We start from the raw sequence: 27,904 nt of genomic DNA, 5'->3' as shown, positions 1-27,904 counted from the left end.
GTAAAACTTTCCGGCCACCCACTCTTTCACCACCTGTATTCAGAATTTCAGGGTGTGATGAACTGTTTCGACGTCACCCCGCGCTATATGTGGCAGCATCTTTTCCTTTAGGGGCACAGCACACGCAGGATTTACATCTCCATCCTGCAGTTTAGGGAACGGCTGTTTAGTTTTCAGCCCCCAAAGGCATCACTGCACTTACAGCATCTTCTAATATGATACAGCTGTTTCAACTACCCGAGGTAGAGGTGTGGTTAACATCAATAGGAGATGGAGAGGGTGCAGGCCTGCTGTTTGGGCATTAGGCACAAGGCAGCGTTTATCAGAAAAAAAGGGGGAAAAAAGGAAAAGGAAAAAGCAAAAGGAAAAAAGAAAGAAGGGAAAAGGAAAAAAGAAAACAGAATAAAGAAGAAAGGAAAAGGAAAAGGAAAGAAGACAAAAGAAAAAGTAAAAAGAAAAAAGAAAAGAGAAAAAAAGAGGAAAGAGAAAAGAGAAAAAAAGGAAAAAGGAAAAGGAAAAATGAAAAAGAAAAAAGAAAAAGAAAAAGAGAAAAGGAAAAAGGAAAAAAAGGAAAAAAAGAAAAGAAAAGAGAAGAAAGGAAAAAAGATAAAAGAAAAAGGAAAAAGAAAATGAAAGAGAAAAGAGAAAAAAGGAAAAAGAAAAAGAAGAAAAGAAAGAAGAAAAAGGAAAAAGGAAAGAAGATCAAAGAAAAAGGAAAGAGAAAAAAAAGAGAAAAAAGGAAAAAGAAAAAAGGCTACAAGAGAAAGAAAAAAGAGAAAAAAATAAAGGAAAAAAGAAAAAAGAAAAAATAAAAAATAAAAAAGAAAAAAGAAAAAAAGAAAAAAGAAAAAAGAAAAAAGAAAAGAACCAAATAAAAAAATAATAAAACCTCACATACACACACGAAAAAGAAACCCCCCCGCAAAACAAACCCCCATGATAGGAAACGTTTGGTTTTCCCGCCTGTGACCCAATTCCACACGCTGCAGTTTTCTTCTCCTGCTCTTGCTAGCAAAGCCATCTGGCTGGCTCGTGCCGCGCTGCCCGCCAGAGACAACGCTTCTCTCCTACCAGCGCCCAGGAAACGAGGGCTGCAGTGCCCACAGCTGGGCTGAGAGGAGAAGCAGTCATAGCAGAGCTGCCTCTGACGTAGCATTGTATTCGTTTTCATTAAAAAAAGAATGTGGTGTAGACCCAGCTCCTAAATCGTCAAATCACCGCTGGGAAACAGCAGAAGGCGTAAGGAAAAGGTACTTGAATGATCTACTTTGCTTCAGAGGGATAGGGGGGAAATGTTCACAGTGTTTAGTGCTCTCTTACTTGTATGTGCTGTAAAAATAGATATAAAAATCTCGATTTTCAGATTTTCTATTTCTATAGGTTTGGGGAAGTCATTTCACTCCAAGACATCCCTGTCTCAAGCATCTCATGGTATTGGATGAATTAAACTCTGCAGAAGTGTGTTTAACCAACACACAATTAGATTAGACTAAGCTAAAATATATACATATATACACAAATGTGCATCAATATATGTGTGGTCACATATATGCGTAATATATGCATATATGCATATATTGCAATATATATATTGCAAATATATATGCAAAAAATGAAATTTGAAGCCAAAAGCAAGCCAGACTCGCTGAGAAACCGATTTTTCACTGAAAAGCTGCTTTCTAACATTACCACCTGCTCATGTACGTGTGCTGTAGCAGTTTCCAAGCCCTGATGCACATATCGGAGGATTATTTTTGCTGTGGCTGTTCCTGGCGCACAGCACCAACACAACAAATGCCGTATCGATCCCTTCCCTGAGCTCCTCCACCTGCCGGGAGACAACGAAGCAATATTTGGACCTTTCCGCTCCTATTAAAATTCACGTTCTGGCTGGCTTGAAACCAGGTTGAATTTCATATGCTGAATGTGAGTAAAAAGACTGTAAAAATGTTTGGTTTGGGATTTTGCTAGAAAAAGCGCCATGATGCAACAGTTTGGAAAGCGAGGTACCGGAGGATGGGGATACACCAACATCTCTGCTCTGCTGCTCATCCTCATGTCCCATCTTGCTCCACCGCATCATCCCCCACCATGAGAACCACCATCACTCTTGTTTCTCTCCATTTACATCATTTTGATACCTGCAAGGTGTCTCCCAGCTTACCCAAGCTGCCTCCTCGGCTTAACTCCAGCCCTAAACTGGTGAGGATAGGACAGGACTGTACCTACAAGGGTCCTCCTTGGGACCAGGTATTGGGTTTTAGTTCACATCTCTGTGTTGGAGGGAAAGGATTTACCTGGAACTGGGCGCTGATGCTGGGTGGTTTTTTCTTCTTATGGAGATGGAGCAGAGATTTGGTGATGCGGTCGTGCAGCGTCAGGTTGGTCAGGTGCTTGAGGGACTTCACGTCCAGCATGTGCTGTGGACAAAGAAAAACTCTATTTACTCTTGATAAATACAAGAAGAATTAGATCTTCCCACCATGCCATCTGCTGTTTCCCTCTTTATACCCTCTGTGGGGCTTCCTTAGGTGACCACCCTACTTAATCTCAATGGGAAACATCACTTGAAACATTGCTCTGCTCCCCCAGATCATGTTCGTCCAAACTCTTTCCATCTTTGACCATGGGAAATTTGGCTCTTCTACCGACTACGGGTCACAGATAAACTACTAATTATTAATGAACAGTTCATGGATTAACTGTGCCTCTCCAGGTGCAGTGTGCATGTAGAGTAAAACCAGTTTTGCTCCTCCAGGTTCTCCATTCCTGGCCACCAAAGGGGCATCAGCGAGGACCACAAGGAGCAAGACCTGGACAGGCTGGAGACTTTGGCAGGGAAAAATTTAATGAAATATAACAAGGGCAAGTGTAGAGTCTTGAATCTGGGCAGGAACAACCCCAGGTTTCAGTATAAGTTGGGGAATGACCTATTAGAGAGCAGTGTAGGGGAAAGGGACCTGGGGGTCCTGGGGACAGCAGGGTGACCATGAGTCAGCACTGGGCCCTTATGGCCAGGAAGGCCAATGGTACCTGGGGTGGGTTAGAAGGGGGTGGTCAGTAGGTCAGAGAGGTTCTGAGGAGACTGAGGGGTCACTCATTCCTGGGGATCAATATGGAAAGGGGGAGTGTCAGGAGGATGGAGCCAGGCTCTTCTGGTGACAACCAGTGACAGGACAAGGGGCAATGGGTGCAAACTGAAACGGAGGAGTTTCCACTTAAATCTGAGAAGAAACTTGTTTGGGGTGAGGGTGGCAGAGCCTGGCCCAGGCTGCCCAGGGGGGTTGTGGAGTCTCCTTCTGTGCAGACATTCCAACCCGCCTGGACACCTTCCTGTGTAACCTCATCTGGGTGTTCCTGCTCCATGGGGGGATTGCACTGGATGAGCTTTCCAGGGCCCTTCCAGCCCCTCACATTCTGGGATTCTGTGATTCTGTGAGCATTATTCTTTGAGGTGCAACAGATTTCTTGACATCTCTTAAAATACAGTAAATGCAGTCAAGATGGAGGGAAACTAAATATGAGACATCCTCATACAGCTCTCTTCCCAGGGCTGAAATCCTTTGGTTTTATAGAAATTAAAGAGCCCTGAACAGAGCTGGGTTGCCGAGGGCTCGATGAAGGCACAAGTTGTCCTCCTCACATCCACCAGCATTTCAACATTGTACCTGCAGACTCAACCCAGCAACTGGCAAGGTAAAAATACTGCTTTTTGCTCACCTTTGGGAGATTTGGTTTGGCTTTGAAGTTCTTATTTCGCCTGGGGAAATAATAAATGGCTCTGATTAATCCACGTGTGCAGCTGGGGAATTGAGTTGATAAAACAAGCCCTTCAAAATCCCTTTTAGCAGCTGCTTCCTAAAACCTGCACTGAAATGGGGCTGCTTCTGCATGCCACAGACTACAAATCCAATTAAACAAATTGTTACGTTGGAAATGAGGGGGATGCCGGTAATTTGGGTAGAGTGAAAGTACCGATCACCCTCCTGCTTTCTCATACCCCCCGTTAACTCCACCCACCCCGGTGATGTTCTCTGAACCTCCTGAGGCTGCAGCGTGAATCAGCGACAGCATTTCCCCACCTCATTTGTAATGGAAACTTTGGTATCGTGTCAAAAAGTGTGACTGCGTTACATCGCTGTCATATCTTAAGACCAGTTTGACCGGCAGATTCATCCCTTCTCTCTCTCCCCCGCGTCTGTCATTGCAAATGAATGATAAGAGTTAAATAAATGAGACACATCAAACATACTGGGGTCACTTTGACCCAACCGAAACGTCTGCAAGTCTACTTGAAATCCTGATATTTTTATATCTTGCCTATTTACATTCCTCTATCTACCCATGCTGCTCATTATGCTGCGGGATCAAAGCCCAAACCCCCTCGTTTAGTACTGACATGAGGATGCCGTGGGCTCTCTCCAGCAGTTTGCTGTTGGTGGCGTTGACGAATATGCCGTCTTTGTCTAGAAAGGTGCCGGGGCTGGCGAGCCTGCCGTGCCGCATCCCCATCCGGCCATTCCAGCCGACCGCGTAGGCATCGCTGCAACACCAAACAGCATTAGGAAGAGAGAAAAAAAACCCAGTTCTATGACAAAAGAAAAAACAAGATCGTAAAATAATCTGTCAGTAGAAAACAAGAGTCGTCGCTTTATTAAATCTGTCCCCATGGGATGAGTTGCTGATGAGTTGCTGATGCCAGACACCACATGAAGTGACTGGCTTATTAAGCAACTTTTAAAAATCAAATATTCATAAAAGGATCAAACTATCAGCAGGAGAATAACAGCTCATGGTTCTCGCAGTCAGAAGGTTTGGGTCTGCAGATCCCCCAGTGTTCTGAAGAATGTGAGACTAAAACCTCTGCCATCAGCCTTGCCACCATTAATAGCCACAACCTCAGATGATGCCAACTCTGTCTTCTCTAATTCATGCAATCATTTAATTAGGAAAAGAAAAAGCAAAAAGTAAACTACTTATTTGCCACAAAGGAAGGATTCCAGCCCCAGAATCACTTGCAGGGATCCAATGACAACTCACTGGCCCGGTTTGGCCCTCCCTGCCTCTCCAGAAACACTCGCCTGGCTGCTGAAGGGAAAAGGGAAAGAAACCAAAATCTGCCCTGGGACGAAGAGAAATGGGTTCTCAACACAACTTCACATCATGGCAAATAATTTCCAGAGCTGAGGAACCTTTCTGTGGTGTCCGGGGTTATGCAAACCCCTCCTGGGCTGTGCCCAACTGCAATACTTTTGGTTTGCTGATGGCGTTTTGGGGGTTTTTTTGGTTTTGTTTTTTTGATCTAAGGAAGGATGTGGGGTCTGCAACCCCTGCCAGAGCTGTCTCAGGAGGGAAAGGATGATAAAGACACTCAATGCAGCACCAGTGTCCTGGTCATGAGGATGCTGAAGGACACGGTGGCTTAAGTGGGTCCTCCGGCATCCATCACTTCTGAGATCCAGCAACAAGGCAGCTCTTTGCCTTTCAAGTCAGGATTTGGAGGGAAGGCGAATACCAAGTGCCACACGGAAATTATAAAATCAAGCATGTGAGGTTGTTCATTCAGCCAACTTCAAGCCTGGAGCCAGATCCTTGGAGCAATGCGATGCTGGAGCCTAAGTCGCTTTGCTGCCTCACCACGGCGCTTTTCAAATCCCTTCCTGGGCCCGTTAAATCAGTGTTTTGACATGTATTAAAAGAAAGGATGAATCACAGCGAAGTAAACCCCTGGCTGAGTGCTCGGAGACCTGCTTTTTTATAAGCAGTCTGTTCAATTCAAGGGAGGCCAGAAAGAAGCTTTAATATCCTGGTGATCTCTCCTGTCCAGCTTCTTTTTCTTTACAGCTCAGGTCCCACCCATCAAAAACCTATTTGTAAGGGGGAAAAAAAGATAAAAATCACCGGTTGATGGGCACCACTAAACCTCAATGGCCACTTTCAGGATCTACAACCCGTCATTAATCCTGGCTGACCACAATGTGCTCTCTGGTTTGAGACCAGCTGTGGTTATACAGACTCCGAGCAGGACCAGAGAATAGAAAACCCTAGAAATTCCCATGTGGTTTTGAAAAAGAGAGAGAGATAAAATGATAAGTGTGTTTATTATGGACACTTGAGGATGGATATGGACACTTGAGGATGCATATGTGCATATGGTGATGGACAGCTGTTTTGGGAGGTCAATCATATCACCAAGCCCAACTCACTGTTTCAAGACAGGTGGATCAACGCTTGCTGTCCTGCACACCACTGAGACATCACTGAACATAAATGAATTCTATTAACGGACATAAACCGGCAGGAAAACACACAGCCGAGTGGTTTTTGCTCTGCTGAAGCCTGGTTTCCACCTCCAGCATCTGCAAACCACCCGTCCGCTTTCTGCGGAGATCAGAGGAGAGCGCTTGGCTCGCCGAAGCCTCCGCTTCCTGCGTGATGTCATGCCACAAATGTGCTGCTTGAAGCGAGCCCCGGGCTATCCTGTGGGCTGGATGTACAGCGCAGACGTATCAGCCACCGCATGATCGTGAGATGACTCTGAAACCAAATTCCTGGTTAATTTAGCTCTGGAAATTGCTTGCCGGTCTATCTGTTGGAAAGCTGAAAGAGTAAATCTCTCTTCTACACATGTTGCATTCAGCCTTGTATTTCCCTCTGTTTCTTGCTCGACAAGCGCAATTTAACCGAAATAACTAACATTTATCGAGTGTGAGATGACTCTTCAGATCAAAATTAGGACTCAGATCAATGAAAGGTACCAAAATCACTCTGAAAGCACAGGAGATCCTATGAGACCCCTGTTTGTGCTTTTGGAAGGAAGCGGCACAGATGACATTTGGGGACCATCACTGATGATTGCCCAAGATTGTGGCCCACTGAGGCATCACACCAGGACGAACATAGGAGTTCGGGCATCTTCCAAAGGATATTTTGTGCAAATATACCAGTAAAGGGAACAAACTGTCTGTCCTGACCCTGTTGTGAGGATACAACTGCTGAAGATGACAGAAGGAAGCCACAGAAGTTGCTGCCCTTGATCCCGGCTGTTTAAGGCAACTTGTCTGCTGTGCTGGCTTGGGTTACACCAAATAAACAGAGCTGACCACAGGCTGAACTCCCCAGTAAACAAATCCATCCTCCTCCTTGTTCCCTGTCTTTACAACGGCCCCTTGCTGAGATTATCGAGATGTTTTGAGTTACAAAAATACCAGCAGCCCAAGCTGCTGCACCAACGCATCTCCATATGGTCAAGAAAAGCCCCATCCCACCTCACACATCTTCAGACACCAACGTCAGGTTTGAAGGCTTGCTAGAGAAACTGCAGAGCTTATCTACGTGTGAAGATCTCCACAAGGATAAAGTTTCACCTTACATCATGTTTAGGGAAACCTGCGCAACCAGAGATGCTCGAAACAGTGAACGTCATCTCTGGAGACAACAAACTTCTCTGCCTCAAACATTAGCAGGTACCTTCTATAGCCATAAACTGACAGATTAGAGTTGGAGTAGCTAAAGTGTTAGGAGACATTCAAGGAGGGGTGGGAAAGACTGATGTGAGGACAACCGGGGTTGCATCACCTTCCCACGATAGGCTGAGATTGCTCACACAAGCTGGATTTCTGCCCGAACTCGAGAAGTGGCACAAACTTTTGAATTCAATCCAATAATCTGATGGAAATCACAACCTCACTGAAAAGAAACCAGCTCGCAAGGATATGAGAATATTCAGTTGTCCTTCAGCAGGGTGCCAGCACCACTCTCAAAGGGAAGAAATTCAGACCAAGAGGGATGTTCTAGTCTTGATAGCAGAGGGCACTTGGGGAGCAAAGCCAGACTACAAAAGACACTTTTGTTCCCCTAACAAAAAAAAGGGAATGTGTATCTAATTTCCATCTGGGCCATTTGGCACAGAAGCCAGTAAAAAATTAGGTTTAATAATATCTCTGGAGGATATTTTATTATGTGTGGAAGGGAAGCCCCCTGAGATGCAAGGCCCATGACAGGGGAGTCGATGGGCACGTTTCAGGAGACAGTCTCCTCCCGACGTGTTCTGGACGTCTGATGAAAATCAGAGCAGCCGTGAAGTTACACTGGGATGTCTGCAGCTCCGAGCAATTGCTTTAGGAGCTGAGGATGATCTGATCATATCTTTCCCCAGCACACTGACATCTGCTCAGAGGGAAGCAGAGAAGCATTGTACTCCTTTAGAGGTGGAATTTGGATGATGAGCCTTTCCAGTGTCTGAAAATGGATGGCACAAGAGTAGTTGTAGAAGAGAAGGCGGCTCAGCGCCCAGATATCGCTTTGAAATGGAGACATCTTGCTTCAGAAGCAACTTAATTCTTAAATGGATTCGGAAAACCTTTGGCAGAAGCAGCACAGATTGCATCTCAAAGCATAGACCTAACTCTCAAACAAAAAGGTCTCATTAAGGAGTCGCCTGAATGGCCAGAACCTTCAAGGAATAGCTAAAAAATTAAACTGTACATAGAAACTGTAAAAATTCAACCTATTTCCAGTTAACATGCTTTTTTCCCTTAAAAACAAGCAACCATTTGACAAGGTACCATCTCAAGCTTCACAACTTTCTGGGTTATCAAGACTGAGCGCCCATCATCACATAGCTGCACCCAAACACATCACTGGGTTTTTCCCCTCTAGAGAAATCCTCATTAAATTGGTATTTCCTTGATATCAACACATTCATTAATTTTTTTTGCAAGCTTCTTACTGCCTCGTATGGCACACCACCTACAATCACTGCCTTTTGATGGAGGAAAGTTGCTTTCCCTGCCTGCTGTTATAAAGATATCTAGATATGATCATATAGCAGAGAAAGAATGAAGACACACTGGGAGAAACATTAATACAGAAATACCAACAGATAACGCTCCTCCGACCAAGATTTCCTTGCTGTAAAAGTAATAGCAAGAGACATACCGCTGGGCTTTCTCGTTGATGGTGTTGACTCCCTGGAGATCTGAGAGCGGTGTCCGCGGGCTCTTCCGAGTAATACCTAAAGTAGCACGTGGACAAAGAGAAAAAAGAAGAAGTTTCTAGCTGGCTCTTCACCAAAAGGCAATTAGCATAGCCATAGCTTAGCGTTGACGAGAGCGAGGAGGAGCACGTACATGTCACGGCACATGCTGGGCACACAAGGGTGCCAAGGATGCCGATGTACCTGTCGCCTACTCCGTCCTACCTCCCTGCCGCAAAGTCATCGCCCTTCTGAGTAACGCCGGTGGCTCAAGGCTACTAATTCCCCTCCCACACGTCGGAGTAGGGATGTGTTGCCCAACTGATAAGCAAAAGGGGTGACGGAAAAGGCTGACGTGGTGGAGGGGACCAGCCACCCACGTCCTGCGTGTCCAAAATATTCGGAAGCTCTTCGCTGTGCGTGGAACAAACCCGTCACTTGCACGGGCAAAACATGGGGATGATGATAAGTAGGGTGCTTGGAAAAATGGGCGTTTATTCCTCACATGCTTCTTCCCTTTCTATAGATGTATGGAGAAGGATATGTGTAGCAAGCGGTATGTGCTGTACAAGGAGGCTTTATTGTCTATTGAACCTATATCCTCTGCTAGGGGTAGTTGTAGAGTAATTTATTCATACTTATAATTGAGATTTAATGTTAATATTCTATATTCCAATATTATATAAATATATTCACATGTTTTATATTAATATTCATATTTATGCTATATATTTAATAAATATAAATTTATATTCCATTTATATTTAATAAAGAGTGAAGCAAGTTATAACACGTGGTTACAGAAGCAGCTATTACCTTCCCCAAAGTGCAAGTGTTTTGTAACCAAGTGTTTATGAAGACAGAAGACAATTTTTGTAGACAACAAAATGCTTTCCAAGTCACTAAACTGCAGGTTCTTAAAGACCCAAAAAGCTCGAATTTTGACATGAAAACAGCTGAGCAATTGTTGAATTGTCTTGACATCGCTGCTGTGAGACAGGAAACATCGCAGCGCTCACTCGAACACAGGGAAAAGATTTATATACTAGATACATTCTTTTATATATGATATGTTTGTCACTTTACCCTGGGATTTTTGCAGTGGAAAAAAATGGCAAAAAACCCATCTGTTTAAAAAGAAAGAAGTCCAAGCTATAGTTTGTAACCGAATAGGAAGCAATAGCAAATCTCCTACTCCCCACATTTATAAGAGAGCAAGTCAGATCAGCTGAGTGCCCAGCTATGCCTAGAGTTCAAAATTCTCTTTTTAATTGCCATTTAAACCATTTTTTGGTTACATTTATTGTCCCAGGAATGTCCTTTTGCCTCTTCCAAGACTTGCATTTTGGAATTCTGCCAGTTTTAACACCCAAAGTGACTTTTTGATGAAGAAAAGTTAGGGTGCACAAGCTGGTTAATGAGAATTGCTTTAGACATAGCCCCAAAAATAGAATTTTCTACATTTTGCCATTAATTGGCTCTTAAAAGAAGAAATACATCTAAGCCAAAGCCAAAGCAAAGTTTGATATTGATGTATTGATATACTGATGTATTGATATATTGATGTATTGATATATTGATGTAGCCCCATATATCAGCTGTAGCTTTTCAGAAACAGACTCATTTGTCTCATTGAAACGAGTTTGGGATAATCCCAGTCTGCTCCCTACTTAGGAACATCAACCAGATGAGGTTTCAATATGTTGAGCTCAACATTAAGCTCAGCCTACCTGCTTCACATTAAATTAAGGCTTTAAGTGTCTCTTGAGCTATATGAATTTCCCTCTTTCAAGCCTAACTAATTCTGAATTAACTCCATCAAACTTCCCATATTGCTGAGCCAATTTACGGATTAAAATTAATTAATTTAAATTAAATTTACTGATAATCGCCTTCCTTTTCAATAGTTTCTTAGCACAATGCCGCTTAAGAAAATCTATTGCTGTGTTTGTCTTACTGCTTTATATTCCTTTTAGTTAATACTAGCGGTGTGTAGGAAAAGGTAATGTAGTCTAAATTCAGAATTAAAGTCTAAATTCAGAATTAAAATCTAACTTAAGAATTAAAGCACCTCCTGCAATGCTACGTGCTGCAGGAAGCATGGAAATCTGATATAAGGCTTCTAGTAGGAGAAGCAGATTTCTGAAGACTTAACATGCAACTGCGGTACTTACCGTGCTCAGCTCTGCAGAAAGGAATGGCAGAAAAATGATCTCTAAATATATAAGTATCGAATAGAGATTTTTAAAATATATATAATACAATAGCACAGGTAGAAGTGTCCGTGTTGTCATGCAGGATGAGTTTATTACGTGACAGAGGAGTGAGGAGGAAGAAACGGAGACCAAGTGCATCTGTACCCAACTCATTCTGTAAAATAACATTGCCAAATGCTTTCATTTTAAATAGGAGCCCTTGGAGATCATATTTTTGCGAGACAAAGTTATTTTTAAAGTCTAATGAAACCTGAATAAAGACAAATTCCAGCTGTATCAGCCGCGTGCCTCCTATCAAGAATATTCCGACCAGATCTGCGGTGCTTTGAACTTATTATCACGTGTGTGATAACAACAATAAAACACACACCAAAAATACTCCCAGCATCACATCGGCGAGTAAACAGGGAAACCGCCAACAATATGACGCCGTATCTCAAGAAATGTGGATTTGCATTTAATTTTACCCTTGGAACTCCACCTAATAATTTCCCAATAGGCTTAAAATTGCCGTAAGGCGGCCGGTTCGATCTTAGAAGGTCCCTTGGGCATTTTGGGTTGTTTTTTTTTTACCCTTTCTACACTGAACGATGCACCTGGTTTCCATTTCTCGGCGTGTGAGTGTGGTATGAGAGGGAGACACGGGTGCTGGAGCCTTACTGTACTTCTCCTCCTTGCATCTCTGCAGGATCTCTAAGCTCCTCTGATGGACTGGGTGATGGAGAAAGCTAAAACTATCCACATTTTTCAAAACGGCACATGGCACTGCATCATCATGCCCTTGGGAAGCAAAATAAAAACAAGATAAAAAACAACAAACGGAGAGAAGAGAAAGATTATATAAGCGGAAATCAGCAGAGAACGACCCCGAAGGACGGGAGAGCTCGAAGGTCGCGCTTATTCCATGCTCGACACAATTTAACTTCGGTTTCCTCCGGATGTGGTGCCGCAGCATGGGAGCGACGGGCTGGACCGAATCCCAACCCCACTTATAATCCTTATTAACCAGAGCGTAATCGCTTTATAATCTCTCTGAGATTATTTGGGCAAAAAAAAATAGATGATTAGACAAATCTTTGCTTTTATTAACTGCTTTTTAAAATGCTTTCCATGCCTCTGAAAGGCATTATCCACAATTCCCTGTGGAGATGTTCTTGGATGAGGCCACCTCCAATTTGCATCTTGCAAGCCAGAGCCACGCTTTGCTCAGGTTTTGGTAATTAAAAGGGAAAATTAGAAATTATTTGTATTAAACAAGGGTTCTGTATTCCTCATTGCAGAGGACACAGAGTCTGGAGTCAGGTAGGACGGTTTTGAGGTCAGAAGTTGGAACAAACCACTGTTGTGCAGCCAAGACAACCTGAGATGGCCCAGCTCCAACCGGTGACACTGTGCAAACGGGCAGCACCTCCCAGCATCGTTGAGGTGCCAGGGGACGCGTCACGCTCCTGTTGAGGCATCACGAGGTCACCGAGGAGTTACCTTGTGTCAGCACTTCATACCGACGCGTTACATCACCGGGAAGGACGGACGGGAACTTTGCGGAGGAACACTGTCAAGAGCATCTTCCTGGCATGACCACCTCTTCACGCTGCTCACTGGGACCTCAAAACCAGTTTTTTGGTTGCTATCACCTTTATTTGGCAAATACATTTATTTTTTGGTTTTAATTCTTTTTGGGGGGTTGGTTTTTTGGGTGCCCGGCTTGAGGAATAAACCTGCAGAAGTCAATGGGGTTGGTTTGGAGACCACGCTCTCAGGTCACTAACCCAAGGTGCAACCCTTGTTGGCCAAACGCAAATGCCTGTCAAGGGACAACATGGTGGCAGGACCATGAACCATCGTCAGAGTGAGGATTTGGGTTCATGTCCAGCAAAACCAAGATGAGAAAGCTGGGAGTCTCCACAGCCTGGTTTATGTGGACAGCAACAGTTCTTTCCTCAAGTTTTCGCTTACAAAGAATTAGCGGGTTTTTTGCGTAATAAATTCATATTGATGATATAGCAAAAAAAAATTACCATCAGCCAAATTTCATTCCTAAAAAGCTTGATAATGTTCCTCTAATCAAAGTTCACTAACAAATCTAGTTCAAACATTGGACCGGTTCAATCTTGCCTGATAAACTCAATAATAACTACAATTAAAATATGAAATTATTGAAGAAATCCACCCTTCTACTAATTGCAGCTCATCAGATCCCGGTGTGTTTCATCCAAGGAGGAATCTCTTGGCCAGAAGAGAAAGGTACCCAACAAAATTGGAGGTGATTGCAGCTCTTCACCTCCAGGCTAACAAGGACAATCACACAGTCACTACAAAGCTGCGCTATGAGGATATTACAGGCAGGAAAAGAAGAGAAGAGTCCCCAAAGCCAGCAGTAGCACGGGCTGACACTGCTGGAATGGAGGAGATAACCAAAAGGATGATGAAAAAGGGAGCAGAGCAACATATTGCAGAGCTGCTTATAAATAAGCCAGAGATTTTTCATTCAAATCCCCGTTGGGTATAGCAAGCGTGACTCGAAAAGGTCTTCAGACGGGTAAAAGCAAGGGAGAGCTACATGGTATTAAAACAAAAGAGCGCAATTAAATTTCCTTCTCATTAATTACACCTGCCAGGAGCTCAGAAGCCAAGAACAGGGCAGCATGCATTTTGAAAAAGGATGTATCAATATTAAGCATGCACACTTGGATGAACACACGTGTGTGAAGTTGTTCGCAGCTCATCTACCATCATTTTATCCAAAGCTCCACGACCATGGGCAGTCATTCCAATCAAACTAATTAAAGCCAGCAAGGTCTGGTAAAAAAGACAAAATAAACCTAAAGCATCTTTTGTTGTTTGCTTTTGTCTGTTGACAAGGGGTAATTTAATAATTACTTCTTCCTACTTATTGCTACTAATAATAACCCCTTCTTTAATAATTCACAAATGCCTCCTGCTGTAGATGCAAAGCGTCGGTTTGGGGCTTTTCTGGGTGATTTTGGGGAGCAGGAGGCACCAGCACCAAGCAGTAACAGATGTGCTGTGCTGCACCAGCCCAATTCAGGCTGACGATGAGCATAGAAATGCAGGCAATAAATTATCTGTCAATTGTGAGGTTTTGTGTTTGTGTTTTCTTCTTTGTTTTGACTATCAAAGCTTAGAAAGAACAAAGCCATTTGAAAGCAGGTGATGGGATACCATACAGCTAAAAGAGCAGCACCACGTGCCAGAAAAGGTTTAGAAAGCACGTATTGGTTAGTTTTGGTACGGAAAGAAAAGGTGATGCGAGAACTGAGTCTCAGAATGGTCTGAAAACCTCCTGGACTCTATTTTATACCAATATATTGACATATATATAGATATAAAGAAGTTATAGCCACAAAGTCAAGACTGAAAAGCAGAACGCTAACTAGTGAGACGAGCACAGCAGGCATGACCCACAGCCAGAAATTGCAGAAAGCGAAGCAGGGCTTGAAATTAGTTTTTCCTTCCTGATATTGAACGTACTTTTATTCTGTCCTTGACCAGCTCACTCTAGTTCAACCTGGGTGAAAGGTGAAAAGGCAACACTGGGAAAATGCAAAGCTGGATTTTGGAAGCCAACTCTGGAGTGAGGTTCCTCCCAACACCAAATGGCTTTGTCATCCACCTCTCGGCGTTAGGAAATGTCGCTGCCTCGACGTGCCAGATAGAACCAGGTTCACAAGAAACAGCTTTTCTCTTACACCGTATCCGAGCGGTTCAAGAGGAAGGGCCTCAAGAGCTGACTTTTGGCTGCTCTTCTCGGGATGCTATTATTCACCACGAACAAGAAAATTATACTTGTACGGTTTCTCTACCTACATTCCTTGTCCCAGCTCTTTGGCTCTCCTTGACGCATATCTCTTCAACTGAAAACAAAATATGGTGTGGCTTCATGCTTCATTTTAACTCCGCTGACATTTTCCCTGCTGAAGCTCTAATTTCATCACGAATTTCAAGCCCTTTTGTGCCCAGAAATTAATAGTACCCGTCTTGCCGAAATTGTTTTTTATGCAGAGAAATGGCCTGAAAGCACAGCCAGGTATTGCCTGCCACAGCATGATGATGCACCGTTACTTTCCATTAATTTAATGCCCCTGCGCTGGGCGTGAGCTGGTTCTAGATGACTGGAAAGCAATGAATTTCGCTAGACAAGAGACACGCTCTATTGCAGCTTAAAGGGTGAACAGCTTGAAAAATTCTAGAGGAGAATTATTGCCCTTTTTTATATCCCGATGTAAGCAATAGCTCAAGAATTCCTAGCAAAAATAATTTGCCGAATAGTTTTGGCGCTTTTCAATCATTCAGGTTTTCCTTTGCATGCATCCTAGGAAAAGGAAAAGTTAAAGCAGCAGTAAAGTGAAAACATTTTCTTACGATGGACCTGAAAATGTAACTTTTACATACTATCTGAATTAGTTTTTTAATTGATTGATAGCTCCTAATAAGTCAGGCTACTTACAATAGTGTAGTAATATATTAGACCTTGTGAAAAACAGGCGCTGGGATTAGGAGATGGGCACACGTACCGGTTTTCTTCTCCACGTATCGTTTTCCAGATTCCCGAAAAGCCACCACGGCCCTGAAGAAGGCCCGCAGGACGGCCCAGCGGAACACGGCCACCGGGTCAATGCCGATCATCCCGCAGATAAAGGCGTTCTTGCTGCTCCGCAGGAGAGCTACAATGTCCGGGCGCATGTGATCGGTGTTTTTCTCACGGAAATCCTAGGGAAGGAGAAAAAAGAGGGGGAGAAACAAGGAAAATGAACAATATTCACAAGATACATCGGGTAAGATTTGTCGCTAGGACAGAAAAACTATTCAATCCTATTTGTATCTTTTTTCTGCCCACATATTAGACACTTCTTAATGGTCAGAAAATCGACATTTAATCCCAAAGCACTGCTCTCTGCAGCAGCTCAAAACTGATGCTGAAGTTTGTCATGTGTTACTGTTGCGTCAGAAACACGATTACAGATTTGCAGCTGTAAATCGTAGAATCATTTCAGTTGGAAGAGATCCTCAGGATCATTGAGTCCAATCCTGAGGGTGTTTCTCATACAGGCTTCACTTGCCCATTGGAATTGTTTCTGCTAAGCATTGGTATGAATATAAGTGTTAACTTTGAAACTGTTTGCACGGGATTTTTAAAAACTACCTGCAGTGGTGAGATGCTGAGAGCTATGCTAATAAAACCTGTGCTAAAAAACAGCTAATGATGAAAAAAATGTTGGGTTTTCTACACAAATCAAGCCCAGAAATGATACAAAACACCCAATTTAGCCCAAATCTGGGATGCACCATTATCCTCAATGCGTGTCCCTAGTTCTTCCCAACACATAGAGCTTGCAACGTGGATGAGAACAGGAAGACATGATCCCCACCACACTCTTCTTTCAACCAAGCTTTTCACCAAACGCTTCTCTCCCAGCCCTTGTGTCTCTTCTTTAGTCAAGTCCTCTCCAAAATGTCTCTGTGGAGCATTTGGAGCTTTCCTGCTGGATGATTTAAATGAAAAGAAGTTGGGGAACAGCTGTGTGACAGACCTTCACTCCGTACTTCACTTTGCCCGCGTAGTGTTTGATGATGAAAGCCGGCTCCATGACTGCCGGAAATTCAATGTAGGAGTTGCCTTCGTGTTGACGCTTAAACTTGTCCAGCAGTGTCTGGTTTGTGGCTTGAGGGAAACTGAATGGAAAGAATGGAAAAGAAAAGAGCTGTAAAGCCAACAAAAAAGCTTTTACGCTTCTTTCTTGACCACAACTAGGAAAATAGAGGTATTCTGAGCTTCTGTGCCTGCACATAGTAAGCATGTGGTTATGTACAAATACAAGGTTTATCTGATGTTTGAAAAACTCTGAACTGATTTAATAATGGCCTGTAATCAGTTCTTAAAGCACAAATAGGCATGTTTTTATTGTAGCATACTGTATGCCTCTAGAAGTTACGTTAGGTAGCTGCTTTTAGCTGAAATCCCCTATTTCTGTCGTTGGCTTTGAGGCTCAGCCTCTATGGGGTACTCATGTGTCTAGGAAATATTGAGCTGTTTTACCTCCAAATGTAGCTTTAATTTCAGGAGTTACTTCACTAATCCTGGCAGCCCGTACTTACAGTGCCCTGCGTTCACTTTGGCTTAATTTTTAAAAGTAAATTGATAAATCCACCTTACATTTGAATAGCAGCACCCACACGACCCGCTTGAACTCATGTGCTCGGATTCTCAGCATCTTCATTGTACCACAAGAGACAGAGAAAATGGGGAGAGAAGCAAAGCCAAGGAAAACTTTGCCCTTCCCTTTAAGGGCCAAAATTCACAAAGCAGAGTTTTAATTACGATTTGCTCAGGCTTTTTGCTCAGCTTGTTGATGCTCCGCTCTTTGCGTTATCATTGTGAGCATAAAACGAGAGATATAAGATGATGAATTGGCCTGGTGAGCCATTGGGAAGGATTACAAGAAGCAAGAGTTCAGGATAAACACTTTTTCAGTGAAGAACACCCCAAATATCATTAGGAACAAGAGTTCCTACTCACTTGCTTTCCTCATCCAGCAGATGGAGCAGACCCGTCGGCTTCTTGCTGATGAGGTTGATGCAGCTGGAGTTGTCGATGTAGTCGATGTTGTGCCAGCTAATTCCTTCTGCTCTATATTCCTCCTAAAAAATCCACAGATATTAGAATGATACGTAAAATTCAAAGGGTTTCATGGAAACAAATGCGCCATTTGGCAAAACGAACATCTTTTCTGCTCATGTGCCACTGATTTTTTCTCTTTTGATGCAAAACAAAATGATAAGGAGCCATTCGAACAACCTTAAACCACAAGGAACCGCGTGATATTGTCTAAATTTGGGCGCATCAGCCATAGGTTAGCTATATGGCAGACCATGATCTTTTATAAGTTATCATCTCCTCCGATATTTTCAACTGGATTAATTCAAGAAGTCTTCTGGAGAAACTATTTTAGGGCATCTTGAAGAAAGTAGAGCTTAAAAACCATCATTTTAATCGTGTTTTTAAGGCTTGTGACTCAATTTCGAAACGGCGATATTGGAAGTGTACGGTACTCCCCATGTTGGGAAAAGTCCAACTGATCCAAGCTGAGTTTTTACTTCTCTATCATAAGACGTTTTGATGGAAGAGTTGGGGAAAAAAAAGGGAAAAAATGCTTCAAATTGCACCTTTATAACAATCCAGTTCATTTTTATTGCTACCCCTGCTTTTATTTTTAAGTGCTTTGAGCTGTCCCATGAGGAAATCACAGAATCCCAAAATAATGTCAGGGGTTGGAAGGGCCCTGGAAAGCTCATCCAGTGCAATCCCCCCATGGAGTAGGAACACCCAGATGAGGTTACACAGGAAGGTGTCCAGGCGGGTTGGAATGTCTGCACAGAAGGAGACTCCACAACCTCCCTGGGCAGCCTGGGCCAGGCTCTGCCACCCTCACCCCAAACAAGTTTCTTCTCAGATTTCAGTGGAACCTCTTGTGTTCCAGTTTGCACCCATTGCCCCTTGTCCTGTCACTGGTTGTCACCAGAAGAGCCTGGCTCCATCCTCCTGACACTCCCCCTTTCCATATTGATCCCCATGAATGAGTCCCCCCTCAGTCTCCTCTTGTCCAGCTCCAGAGCCCCAGCTCCCTCAGCCTTTCCTCACACGGGAGATGCTCCACTCCCTTCAGCATCTTGGTGGCTGCGCTGGACTCTCTCCAGCAGTTCCCTGTCCTGCTGGAACTGAGGGGCCACAGCTGGACACAATATTCCAGGTGTGGTCTCCCCAGGGCAGAGCAGAGGGGCAGGAGAACCTCTCTGACCTACTGACCACCCCCTTCTAACCCACCCCAGGTACCATTGGCTTCCTGGCCACAAGGGCCCAGTGCTGGCTCATGGTCACCCTGCTGTCCCCAGGTCCCCAGGTCCCTTTCCCCTACACTGCTCTCTAATAGGTCATTCCCCAACTTACACTGGAACCTGGGGTTGTTCCTGCCCACATTCAAGACTCTACACTTGCCCTTGTTATATTTCATTAAATGTTTCCCTGCCCAGCTCTCCAGCCTGTCCAGGTCTCTGATGGCAGCACAGCTTCCAGTGTCACCACTCCTCCCAGCTCCGTGTCATCAGCAAACTTGCTGATAGTACACTCTATCCAAATTTTGGCTAAAAACCTATGAGGTCCTGAATTCAGTATTTGAGACATCATATAACTTCACGCCAATGATACTGCCTATGCACAAGGAGTTTTTAACAGCCCTAAAAGCCTTTTGGGTTCCAAACATAACCCATCCTGTTCAGAGAAAAAAAACTCCTGAAAATAAGGAACAACTGCATTATGAATTTTATTTTTTCTTTTAATTTTGTTGTGGTTTTTTCCTCAGTTTCCTACAGAACAACCAGGACAGAGCCAGAATGCAGAACTGCATCCACAGCTCCCTGTGGATCTATAGGTGTTGAAAAATTGTATATTTGACTATATTTTATGTATTTTTAGTGCAATCAAGAGAAAAAGCTTCTACAGCACAAACCAGCCAAGTGTAGAACGCTGCGTATTTCTTGAGCGAGTGTGAGCTTAACCTGAGTGATTTATCAACTGCCTGCTAAGCGGCTGCAGGGTCGGTTAGTCCCAGCTTTGCCCGCTCAAGACCGGTCCTAAGCACCCCAGAGCAATAAAACTTGCCAAGATGACAAAACAGGAGCTTTATTTCAGTGGTTGCTGTGTGTTATTTGGCTTATCTATTTATTACCATGACTCTTTCTTTGAAATACTTGCATGGGGGCCTTCCACGTCTATTCTTTTCCCCAGTTACACTGGGTTTTAAAGGCTTAATACATCTAAACCGGGCACACACCATCACTCTGCACAGTGAATGTTGCTGCGAAACTCTTCTGATCACATTCAAAAGATCCAAAGATCGGTGCAAAATTAGCAATGCCAGCTGGTTTTCTTAAATATACTTCAATAAACAGCCATAAAAGAGCAGAGTTTAAAGTCTTGACTTGTTTAGGCTCCTCTTGAGCTCAGCAAAAAGCAGTGTATGACCCGGGGCTGGACATCACGTATTTCCTTGGCCTGGGTTTCCTCAGCTGCAGGATTTTGGCTAATTTCCCCCAAAATGCAACATCTGGCCACGTTGGCCCAATATGAAGAGGGATTAAAATCCTCAACTAATAACCTTTTCCACAATAAGTCAGGTCCACGCTCTCATTTCAAGACAGGAACGTACGTAGCAAGAGAAACGATGCCAGAGCAATTGCTCCAAAGCTTAAGTGGAAAAAATATCCCCCTTTTATGTATTTTTTCTTAGTATTTTTCCAGTTATTTGGTTGTCTTGAGAAAGAATGAGAGCCCAGGAGAAATAACTACAGCTTTGTGGTAGAGAACATCGTGAAACCGTGCACAGAAAAGCAGCAGCTTTAGGGTAACGTCGTTGCTATCCATATATATACACATTAAACTTACTCAATTCTCAGTTATTAGTCTTCTATATAATTTGTATATTCATCTAATGATGGTGTTGCTGCAGAATTCAGGAGGGATCCTTAAAAGCTACCTTGAAATATTTCGTCACTTTGGAGGATGACACTAAATCTCTGCCACGCTTTGGTGGCCTCGGGATCCTCGCGCAGCACTTGGATATTAAGGAATTCAATCCAAACGACACGAGGTTTTCATTTAACAAACACTCCGGCAGGATGAAGACAATATGAAACACTTACATAAAAAAAAACAACCCTCAAACTGGAGGTTTATTTAAAATCGGCTTAAATTTATATCTTGTATTTAAAATTATGTTTAGGGGCAAATTGAAATGTTGTGTTTCTAGAAGATGAGTTTTCCATCAAGAAATCATTGACGTTACCACTATCTCCAGAGTTTCCAGTGCAGTAAAGTCCATAATGGCCTATTTTTTGGCATTCTTACTCCCCCCAAATGTAGGGATTTACTCCTCCCATCCCTGGATAGCTGAGACCTGCTCTGGGGAATGTGGAGATGCAATTTTGCACTGGGCTCCCAACTCGACTCCATCTGGCTTCTCTTTAAGGAAAAAACCCTACATTTCTATATGTACTTCATCATTACATTCAATACTCATAAAGATCCGGCTAAGCAGGGCGGTGGCTCTTAAGAAAACTCAGTATTAGTTTGAGTTTTTCTTGTTTGGAAGGGATGGTTTTTTAGAGCTTAAAAAGCTCAGATAGACATGAATACTGTGACATGAAACACAGATTGTGATGTTCAAACATTTAAAAAAGCCTCTAAAGAGCATAAAAAAGGATGACAAAATGCAGGTCCAGACTTTGAAATGCATATACTTGGAATACAAGCATGTTATTGAAAATCACAGTGTTACCTGAGACATATGAGCATGTCAGAATTGGGGGGGCAAATAAACAGAATTTCCAACATATTTCTATACAAAAATCAAAGGAACTCCAGTAAAGAGATAGTTAAGTGCTATTAAAGAGAAACCCTGCCTGCCTAACACTGACCCAGAGTACAAATACTGCTTATGCCACACAGAATAATGAAATACAGATTAAAATACACGTGCTGAGGATCAGGAAAACCTTCCCAAGCGGGACACAAGAGGCTGATGAAATCCCTCCTGCTACCACCAGAAAAGAATCCACAATTTTACAGCACAGGGTGTGGAGAAATAAGTCCCATTATCTTTATAGGAGTATTGGATCTGTTCTCTTATCAGGACTTTATTTTGATGCTAAGCCAAACAGAAACACGCTCTAATCCCCAGTAGAATTAAAGGTTCACGTGTCTCAACCAGTGGAAAATACGAGCCCAACAGCATCACGAAGGTGCAGGAAATGTCTCTACACATCCACACATGCACTATGATGAATTATTCCACACTAAGTAAAATCAGAGGCTAAAAAGCACAATTAGAAGGAAAAGAAGTGTTAAATATTATTTTTAAGATCGTATTTATCTAGAACACCGTGCTCACTGGGGACTGTTGCTCTCCAAAATCATATGGTAAAATTAAGAGGTGGTTGGCGGGAGCGATCAGGAGCTTGAAAGCTTAAGAGGAGAGGAACATGGAAACCCAGAGAAGAAATGAAACAGGAGAGATGTGATAAAAATACAAAGAGAAGAGAACATGAATGGGAAGGGAAAAGGGAAAGAAAAGAAGAAGAGGAGGAAGAAGAAGAACAAGAAGAAGAGAAGAAGAAGAGAAGAAGAAGAGAAGAAGAAGAGAAGAAGAAGAGAAGAAGGAAAAGAAGAAAGGAGGAAAGGAAGAAAAGAAGAAGAAGAAAAGAAGAAGGAAGGAAGAAAAGGAAGAAAGGAGGAAGGGAGGAAGGGGAGAAGGGGAGAAGAAAAGAAGAAAACAAGAAGAAGAGAGAAAAGAGAAACATAATTTCCCATCTATCTTTAAAGTACAAAACTGAGGGATTAATAAATTCAAATCCAGAAGCTGAGAAGGACAAAGGCATATTTTTTCCATGACACATGAAATCCGTTGCCCTATCATGGGATATCAAAGGTCAAAACATTGCAGTGATTTCCAGAGGTTTGGAGGTTGCTGGGCAGGCAGCCACACTCCACAAGCCCAGAGCCACGAAAAGATCTCAGCATTTCAGTGCCCAGGAGGTAGATGGTTTATATAATGGGGATATTGCCATTAGTTGCACTGAAAATGGAGAAGAAAACACCATTTAAAACTCAAAGGCAGGGATGATGCTCTCTCCTCATTCCTGGGACGGGGCAAGAATGAAGGTAAAGAGTAAAACGGAGCGTGTGGCGCTGTTTCAGTTTTTGTCAAGTCCAAAATCAAAGCTTTAAGAAGGACAAAATAAATAAAATTATGATTTGCAGCAAGCTGCGTGCAAGGGAAATACAGCATTTTCTGTTTCCTGTAAGCATGAGTAATGCTTGAGTAAATCAGAAGAGTAGAGGAAAAGCCCAGGCAGAAGAAAACCTCATTTACACAATGAAAATTCCCGAAATAAAGCGGGAAATCAACTGGAAAAATCCCTTTTTCCAGCGTAGCTCCACAGGGGAACACTACCCATCACATTCCTATTGTGGATACGATCTACAGGCAGATACTATTGGATGTCTAAATGTGTGTATTTTGCCTCAAAAATTCACGACTAAAAAGAAGGGTGTGAAATTCCTCTCATATTGGCTCTGACGCCGTCTGCTTCAGGCAAAGTGAGAAACGAGGAATTAAATCCCCGTCTATGTCTTTCTTCATTCCCAGCTGACTTCTCCGGCTTAAAATAATCTTTAAAAAGTATTTTAAATCAATTAAACACCCATGAAAATATAAACCTTTGCAAACAGAAGCTTAGAGCCACTGAATCCAAGCATATAAATTGTTTCTCTCTTGATCGCTTACCAAGTACCAAGGTACCATCAACTTGCAGATGCTGATGGGCAAGAAAATATGAATAACGTCTCTAAAAATTAGAACAGAAAGCATATTTTGCATATTGGATGAAAAACCTTCCAGGAAACAATGTAACATTTAATGTTGTTTTTTAAATATATTTAAATAGGTCATTGTTACATGATGAAATAAAGGAGCTAAACCTTGTAAAAGCTCCTTTCTGGAGATGTCTGCACACTATGCATCCTAAAATTGATCCTGAGGAGCTTGGGAAAGCTTTTCTGAGGCTGGAAACTTTATATTTAGAGAGTTCCCGAATGAACGAGACCGACGTCTGGTTGTGTCTAATGTGCTGCAGACAGTGGGGATGCCGCGAGTTCCCAACATCCCTCCAGACAAGGATGCCACGGCTAACGATGCGATGCTTTCATTTCTGAACACAGATTTTTATGTAGAAAAGCAATTTATACACTCAGTCATATATATAAAAATACATATATATTCAACCTCCCGTCTGCTTTACATACACAGCCCGAGATTTTAGTTTATTGTAATTTGGATCATCCATTGTTAGAGAAAGTGGTTTAAAATAGTAGGTGCATGTGGCCATCTGAGCGGTGCCAGCTCTGCAGCATTCAGCTCCGAGCTCAAGGGGGTTTCAGTCATAATTTGCTCTTCACATGGGGAAAACTGGTTTTGCAGGGTTCAGCCAGCAAAATAAACCTTGCCATGAGCCCATTCCTTCCCTTTGCGGGACCATCCTTCTTTCCAACCTGCTTTTATAAGAGTCAGGAGAAGCGTAAACCTAAAGATGCTCCATGATCTGCTGGCAGATTAATTTCTTTAATTTCTTGCTAGCTAAATTAAAGAGGAAAAAAAATATATATATTTATCAATGTAGTCCTTGCAGATGTATCAGTCTTAAGAAATGTGAAGGGGACCTCTCCACAGCAGTCATGATCAACACCAGACTGGTCGTGGTCAACACCAGATTGGTCGTGGTCAAAACCAGACTGATCGCGGTCAAAACCAGACTGATTGTGGTCAACACCAGGCTGATCGTGGTCAACACCAGGCTGATCGTGGTCAAGACCAGGCTGGTTGTGGTCAACACCAGATTGATCCTCCAGCCTAAACATCTTCTTCCCCTTCCAGTTCCTACTCCAAATTTGTGTCAATAAATACACTTGTTCCTAATTCTCATTCACTCATTATAAAATATTCATTTTTATATAAATATGTCTTATGCTACCCTATAAACTCTCACTGCCATGCCAAACCAACTGTCCAGGCAGGAATTTGGGACATAACAAGTGGAAGAGCCTCCATCAGGATGGACCATCCACTTCTGCCTCAGTCCTACATGGTTTTGGACAAATTGAAACATTCTTGAGGCTTTTAGAGGTTTCTTGCTCATCTTCTTGTTTAAGAAGAAGGGCGCTCATGTTGCTCAACGCCGTCCTCTGAAAATCCACCAGCATGCGTTGAGGTGTTTTATTTTTCACAGTATCACAGTATCACAGTATGTTTGGGATTGGAAGTGACCTCAAAAGATCATCTAGTCCAATCCCCCTGCTGGAGCAGGAACACCTAGGTGAGGTCGCACTGGAACATGTCCAGGCGGGTTTTGAATGTCTCCAGGGAAGGAGACTCCACAACCTCCCTGGGCAGCCTGTTCCAGTGCTCTGTCACCCTTACTGAGAAGAAGTTTTTTCTCAAATTTAAGCGGAACCTCTTGTGTTCCAGTTTAATCCCATTACCCCTTGTCCTATCATTGTTTGCCACCGAGAAGAGCCTGGCTCCATCCTCATGGCACTCACCCTTTATATATTTATAAACATTAATGAGGTCCCCCCTTAGTCTCCTCTTCTCCAAACTAAAGAGACCCAGCTCCCTCAGCCTTTCTTCATAAGGGAGATGCTCCACTCCCTTCATCATCTTCGTTGCCCTACGCTGGACCCTCTCCAGCAGTTCCCTGTCCTTCTGGAACTGAGGGGCCACAACTGGACACAATATTCCAGATGTGGTCTCACCAGGGCGGAGTAGAGGGGAAGGAGGACCTCTCTCGATCTACTAGCCATCCCCCTTCTAATACACCCCAGGTACCATTGGCCTTCCTGGCCACAAGGGCACAGTGCTGGCTGATGGTCATCCTGTTGTCCACCAGGACCCCCAGGTCCCTTTCCCCTACACTGCTCTCTAATATGTAATTTCCCAACCTATACTGGAACCTGGGGTTGTTCCTGCCCAGATGCAGGACTCTACACTTTCCCTTGTTAAATTTCATTAGGTTATTCCCCGCCCAACTCTCCAGCCTGTCCAGGTCCCGCTGGATGGCAGCACAGCCTTCTGGCGTGTCAGCCACTCCTCCCAGCTTAGTGTCATCAGCGAACTTGCTGATAGTACACTCTATTCCCTCGTCCAAATCGTTAATGAATATATTGAATAATATTGGCCCCAGTACTGACCCCTGAGGCACTCCACTAGATACTGGCCTCCAACTAGACTCCGCACCATTGACTACCACTCTCTGGCTTCTCTCCTTAAGCCAGTTTGCAACCCACCTCACTACTCTATTGTCTACACCACACCTCCTCAACTTAGCTGTGAGGATGCTGTGGGAGACTGTGTCAAAGGCTTTGCTGAAGTCAAGGTAGACCACATCCACCGCTCTGCCATCATCCATCCACCTTGTTACATTCTCATAAAAGGCTATGAGGTTGGTCAAGCATGACTTACCCTTGGTAAAGCCATGCTGACTGCCCCTAATAACCCTCTTATCCTTGATATGCCTTGAGATGGCACCAAGGATAAGCTGTTCCATTACTTTCCCAGGGGCAGAGGTGAGGCTGACCAGTCTATAATTACCCGGGTCCTCCTTCTTGCCCTTTTTGAAGACTGGAGTGACATTTGCTTTCCTCCAATCCTCGGGCACCTCCCCCGTTTCCCAAGACTTGGCAAAGATGATGGAGAGCGGTTGCTCACAAGTATTGCTAGCGGTTTTTAGCTGAAATCACCAAAGATTTCATCAACTCCTTACCTAATTTAGCTCAAAGGGACAGCGAATGTACAAGAATTTCCCTGTGACTGTAGTTCTGGACTATGAGCCAGGTCTTGGATCTAAGAGACCAGTATAGAAGCATCTAATTAATATGAATAGATAGCTTAGTGCTCTCCAAAGTGGGATTGGGATACAGGGAGAAAATACCTTTTGTACCATTAATAAATAAAAATTAGTATTTATTTTATCTTCACCTCTTTTTTTCTTTTTTATTTTTTGGGGGTGGGAGCTTCATAATGCAAAATGTTAGTACATGTATATAATTTGAAAATCAATAAAATAAATCTATTAGATTTTGTCTCAGGGGCAGGTATCAGAGGAAACCCAGGCTCAGCATATCCAGGATTAACCCAACCCCGAGGCGCAGGGTTCCAGCTGTGTTAGGTGGACACAACTGTTCCCTGGCACAGTCCAAACCCACATCTATTTATTCAATATATTCAAGTAGGAACCACGAGCAGCAAAAACCACCTTCTAACTGGAAAAAGCCAAGGAAGCAGCTCAGAGAAGATGCACAAAACGTCCGAATCTTTTCAACCAGTACATCAGAGCAGGAGACCTTTCTAGAATATTTTCTAATGATATTTTAAGCACATTTTCGAATTCACCTACCTGGGATGCCACTACACACATTTAAGAACATTATTTCTGCAGGTTCATATATAAAATGTGTGTGGGTGGAACTAGATGATCCTTAAGGTCCCTTCCAACTCAAACCATCCATAATATAATTTATTATGATATGCTCTATAAGTTATATGAGAACATTCATCATCTGGAGAAACTCAGGCCCAAGGGGATTCCAAACAAAGCCCCCCCGGCCCTGCAGATAATGTTGAAACAACTCTAAGCATCCATAGTTTTTTTTAAATATGAGTTATGTACTCTAAGCATTTTTGTTTAATATGAGTTACATACAGTGGCATGTAGCCAAATAATAAATCTGGTGTGGTTTTGTATTTCCCCGCCTGTCGCGCGGCATTTTTCCGAGAGCGCCCGCTCCCCCATCTCCAGCTAAACCAGAAATTGGAACTGAGCCTCCCAGTCCTCAATGGGTGATTTGTGATGCTTGGCCTTGGTCTTCGGTGGTGCTAAAGAGAAAGCGTGTTCATCCCTAAAGGGAGTGCTGAGATGCAAAAACAAACTCACTGGAGGGAAGGGAAAAAGTGGTTTAAGCAATAGGAGAAAGAAATTACGTTTTTGTAGTTTATTTTGATCTCATTATATTTAATTTAATTATTTTTCATTAATATTATTTTAATGACTTAAAATTCATGTTGATTAAATGATTTTAATTTAT

The 27,904-nt window shown here is 43.1% G+C and overlaps 1 protein-coding gene across 9 annotated transcripts in view; it reads right to left on the bottom strand.

The window, feature by feature from the left end:
* The window catches only part of MYO9A (myosin IXA), a 160,932-nt gene that overhangs the window by 27,615 nt on the left and 105,413 nt on the right, over positions 1 to 27,904 (bottom strand). For 7 of the 9 annotated variants that reach the window (XM_065076277.1, XM_065076270.1, XM_065076273.1 and 4 more), the window contains 8 exons: positions 17,732 to 17,853; positions 16,746 to 16,887; positions 15,729 to 15,924; positions 11,854 to 11,973; positions 8,941 to 9,016; positions 4,400 to 4,543; positions 3,721 to 3,760; positions 2,298 to 2,420 (listed from right to left, as the gene is read on the bottom strand). In XM_065076277.1, coding sequence (XP_064932349.1) covers positions 2,298 to 2,420; positions 3,721 to 3,760; positions 4,400 to 4,543; positions 8,941 to 9,016; positions 11,854 to 11,973; positions 15,729 to 15,924; positions 16,746 to 16,887; positions 17,732 to 17,853 — 963 coding nt within the window. The remainder of the gene's footprint in view (positions 1 to 2,297; positions 2,421 to 3,720; positions 3,761 to 4,399; positions 4,544 to 8,940; positions 9,017 to 11,853; positions 11,974 to 15,728; positions 15,925 to 16,745; positions 16,888 to 17,731; positions 17,854 to 27,904) is intronic. The other 2 variants (XM_065076275.1, XM_065076278.1) reach the window with 1 other exon arrangement.

This window comes from Columba livia, chromosome 11, assembly GCF_036013475.1.
Source record: "Columba livia isolate bColLiv1 breed racing homer chromosome 11, bColLiv1.pat.W.v2, whole genome shotgun sequence".
In the NCBI taxonomy this organism is placed as follows: domain Eukaryota; kingdom Metazoa; phylum Chordata; class Aves; order Columbiformes; family Columbidae; genus Columba; species Columba livia.
The sequence above is the reverse complement of the archived record's forward strand: the minus strand, read 5'-3'. Positions and strand labels throughout refer to the sequence as shown.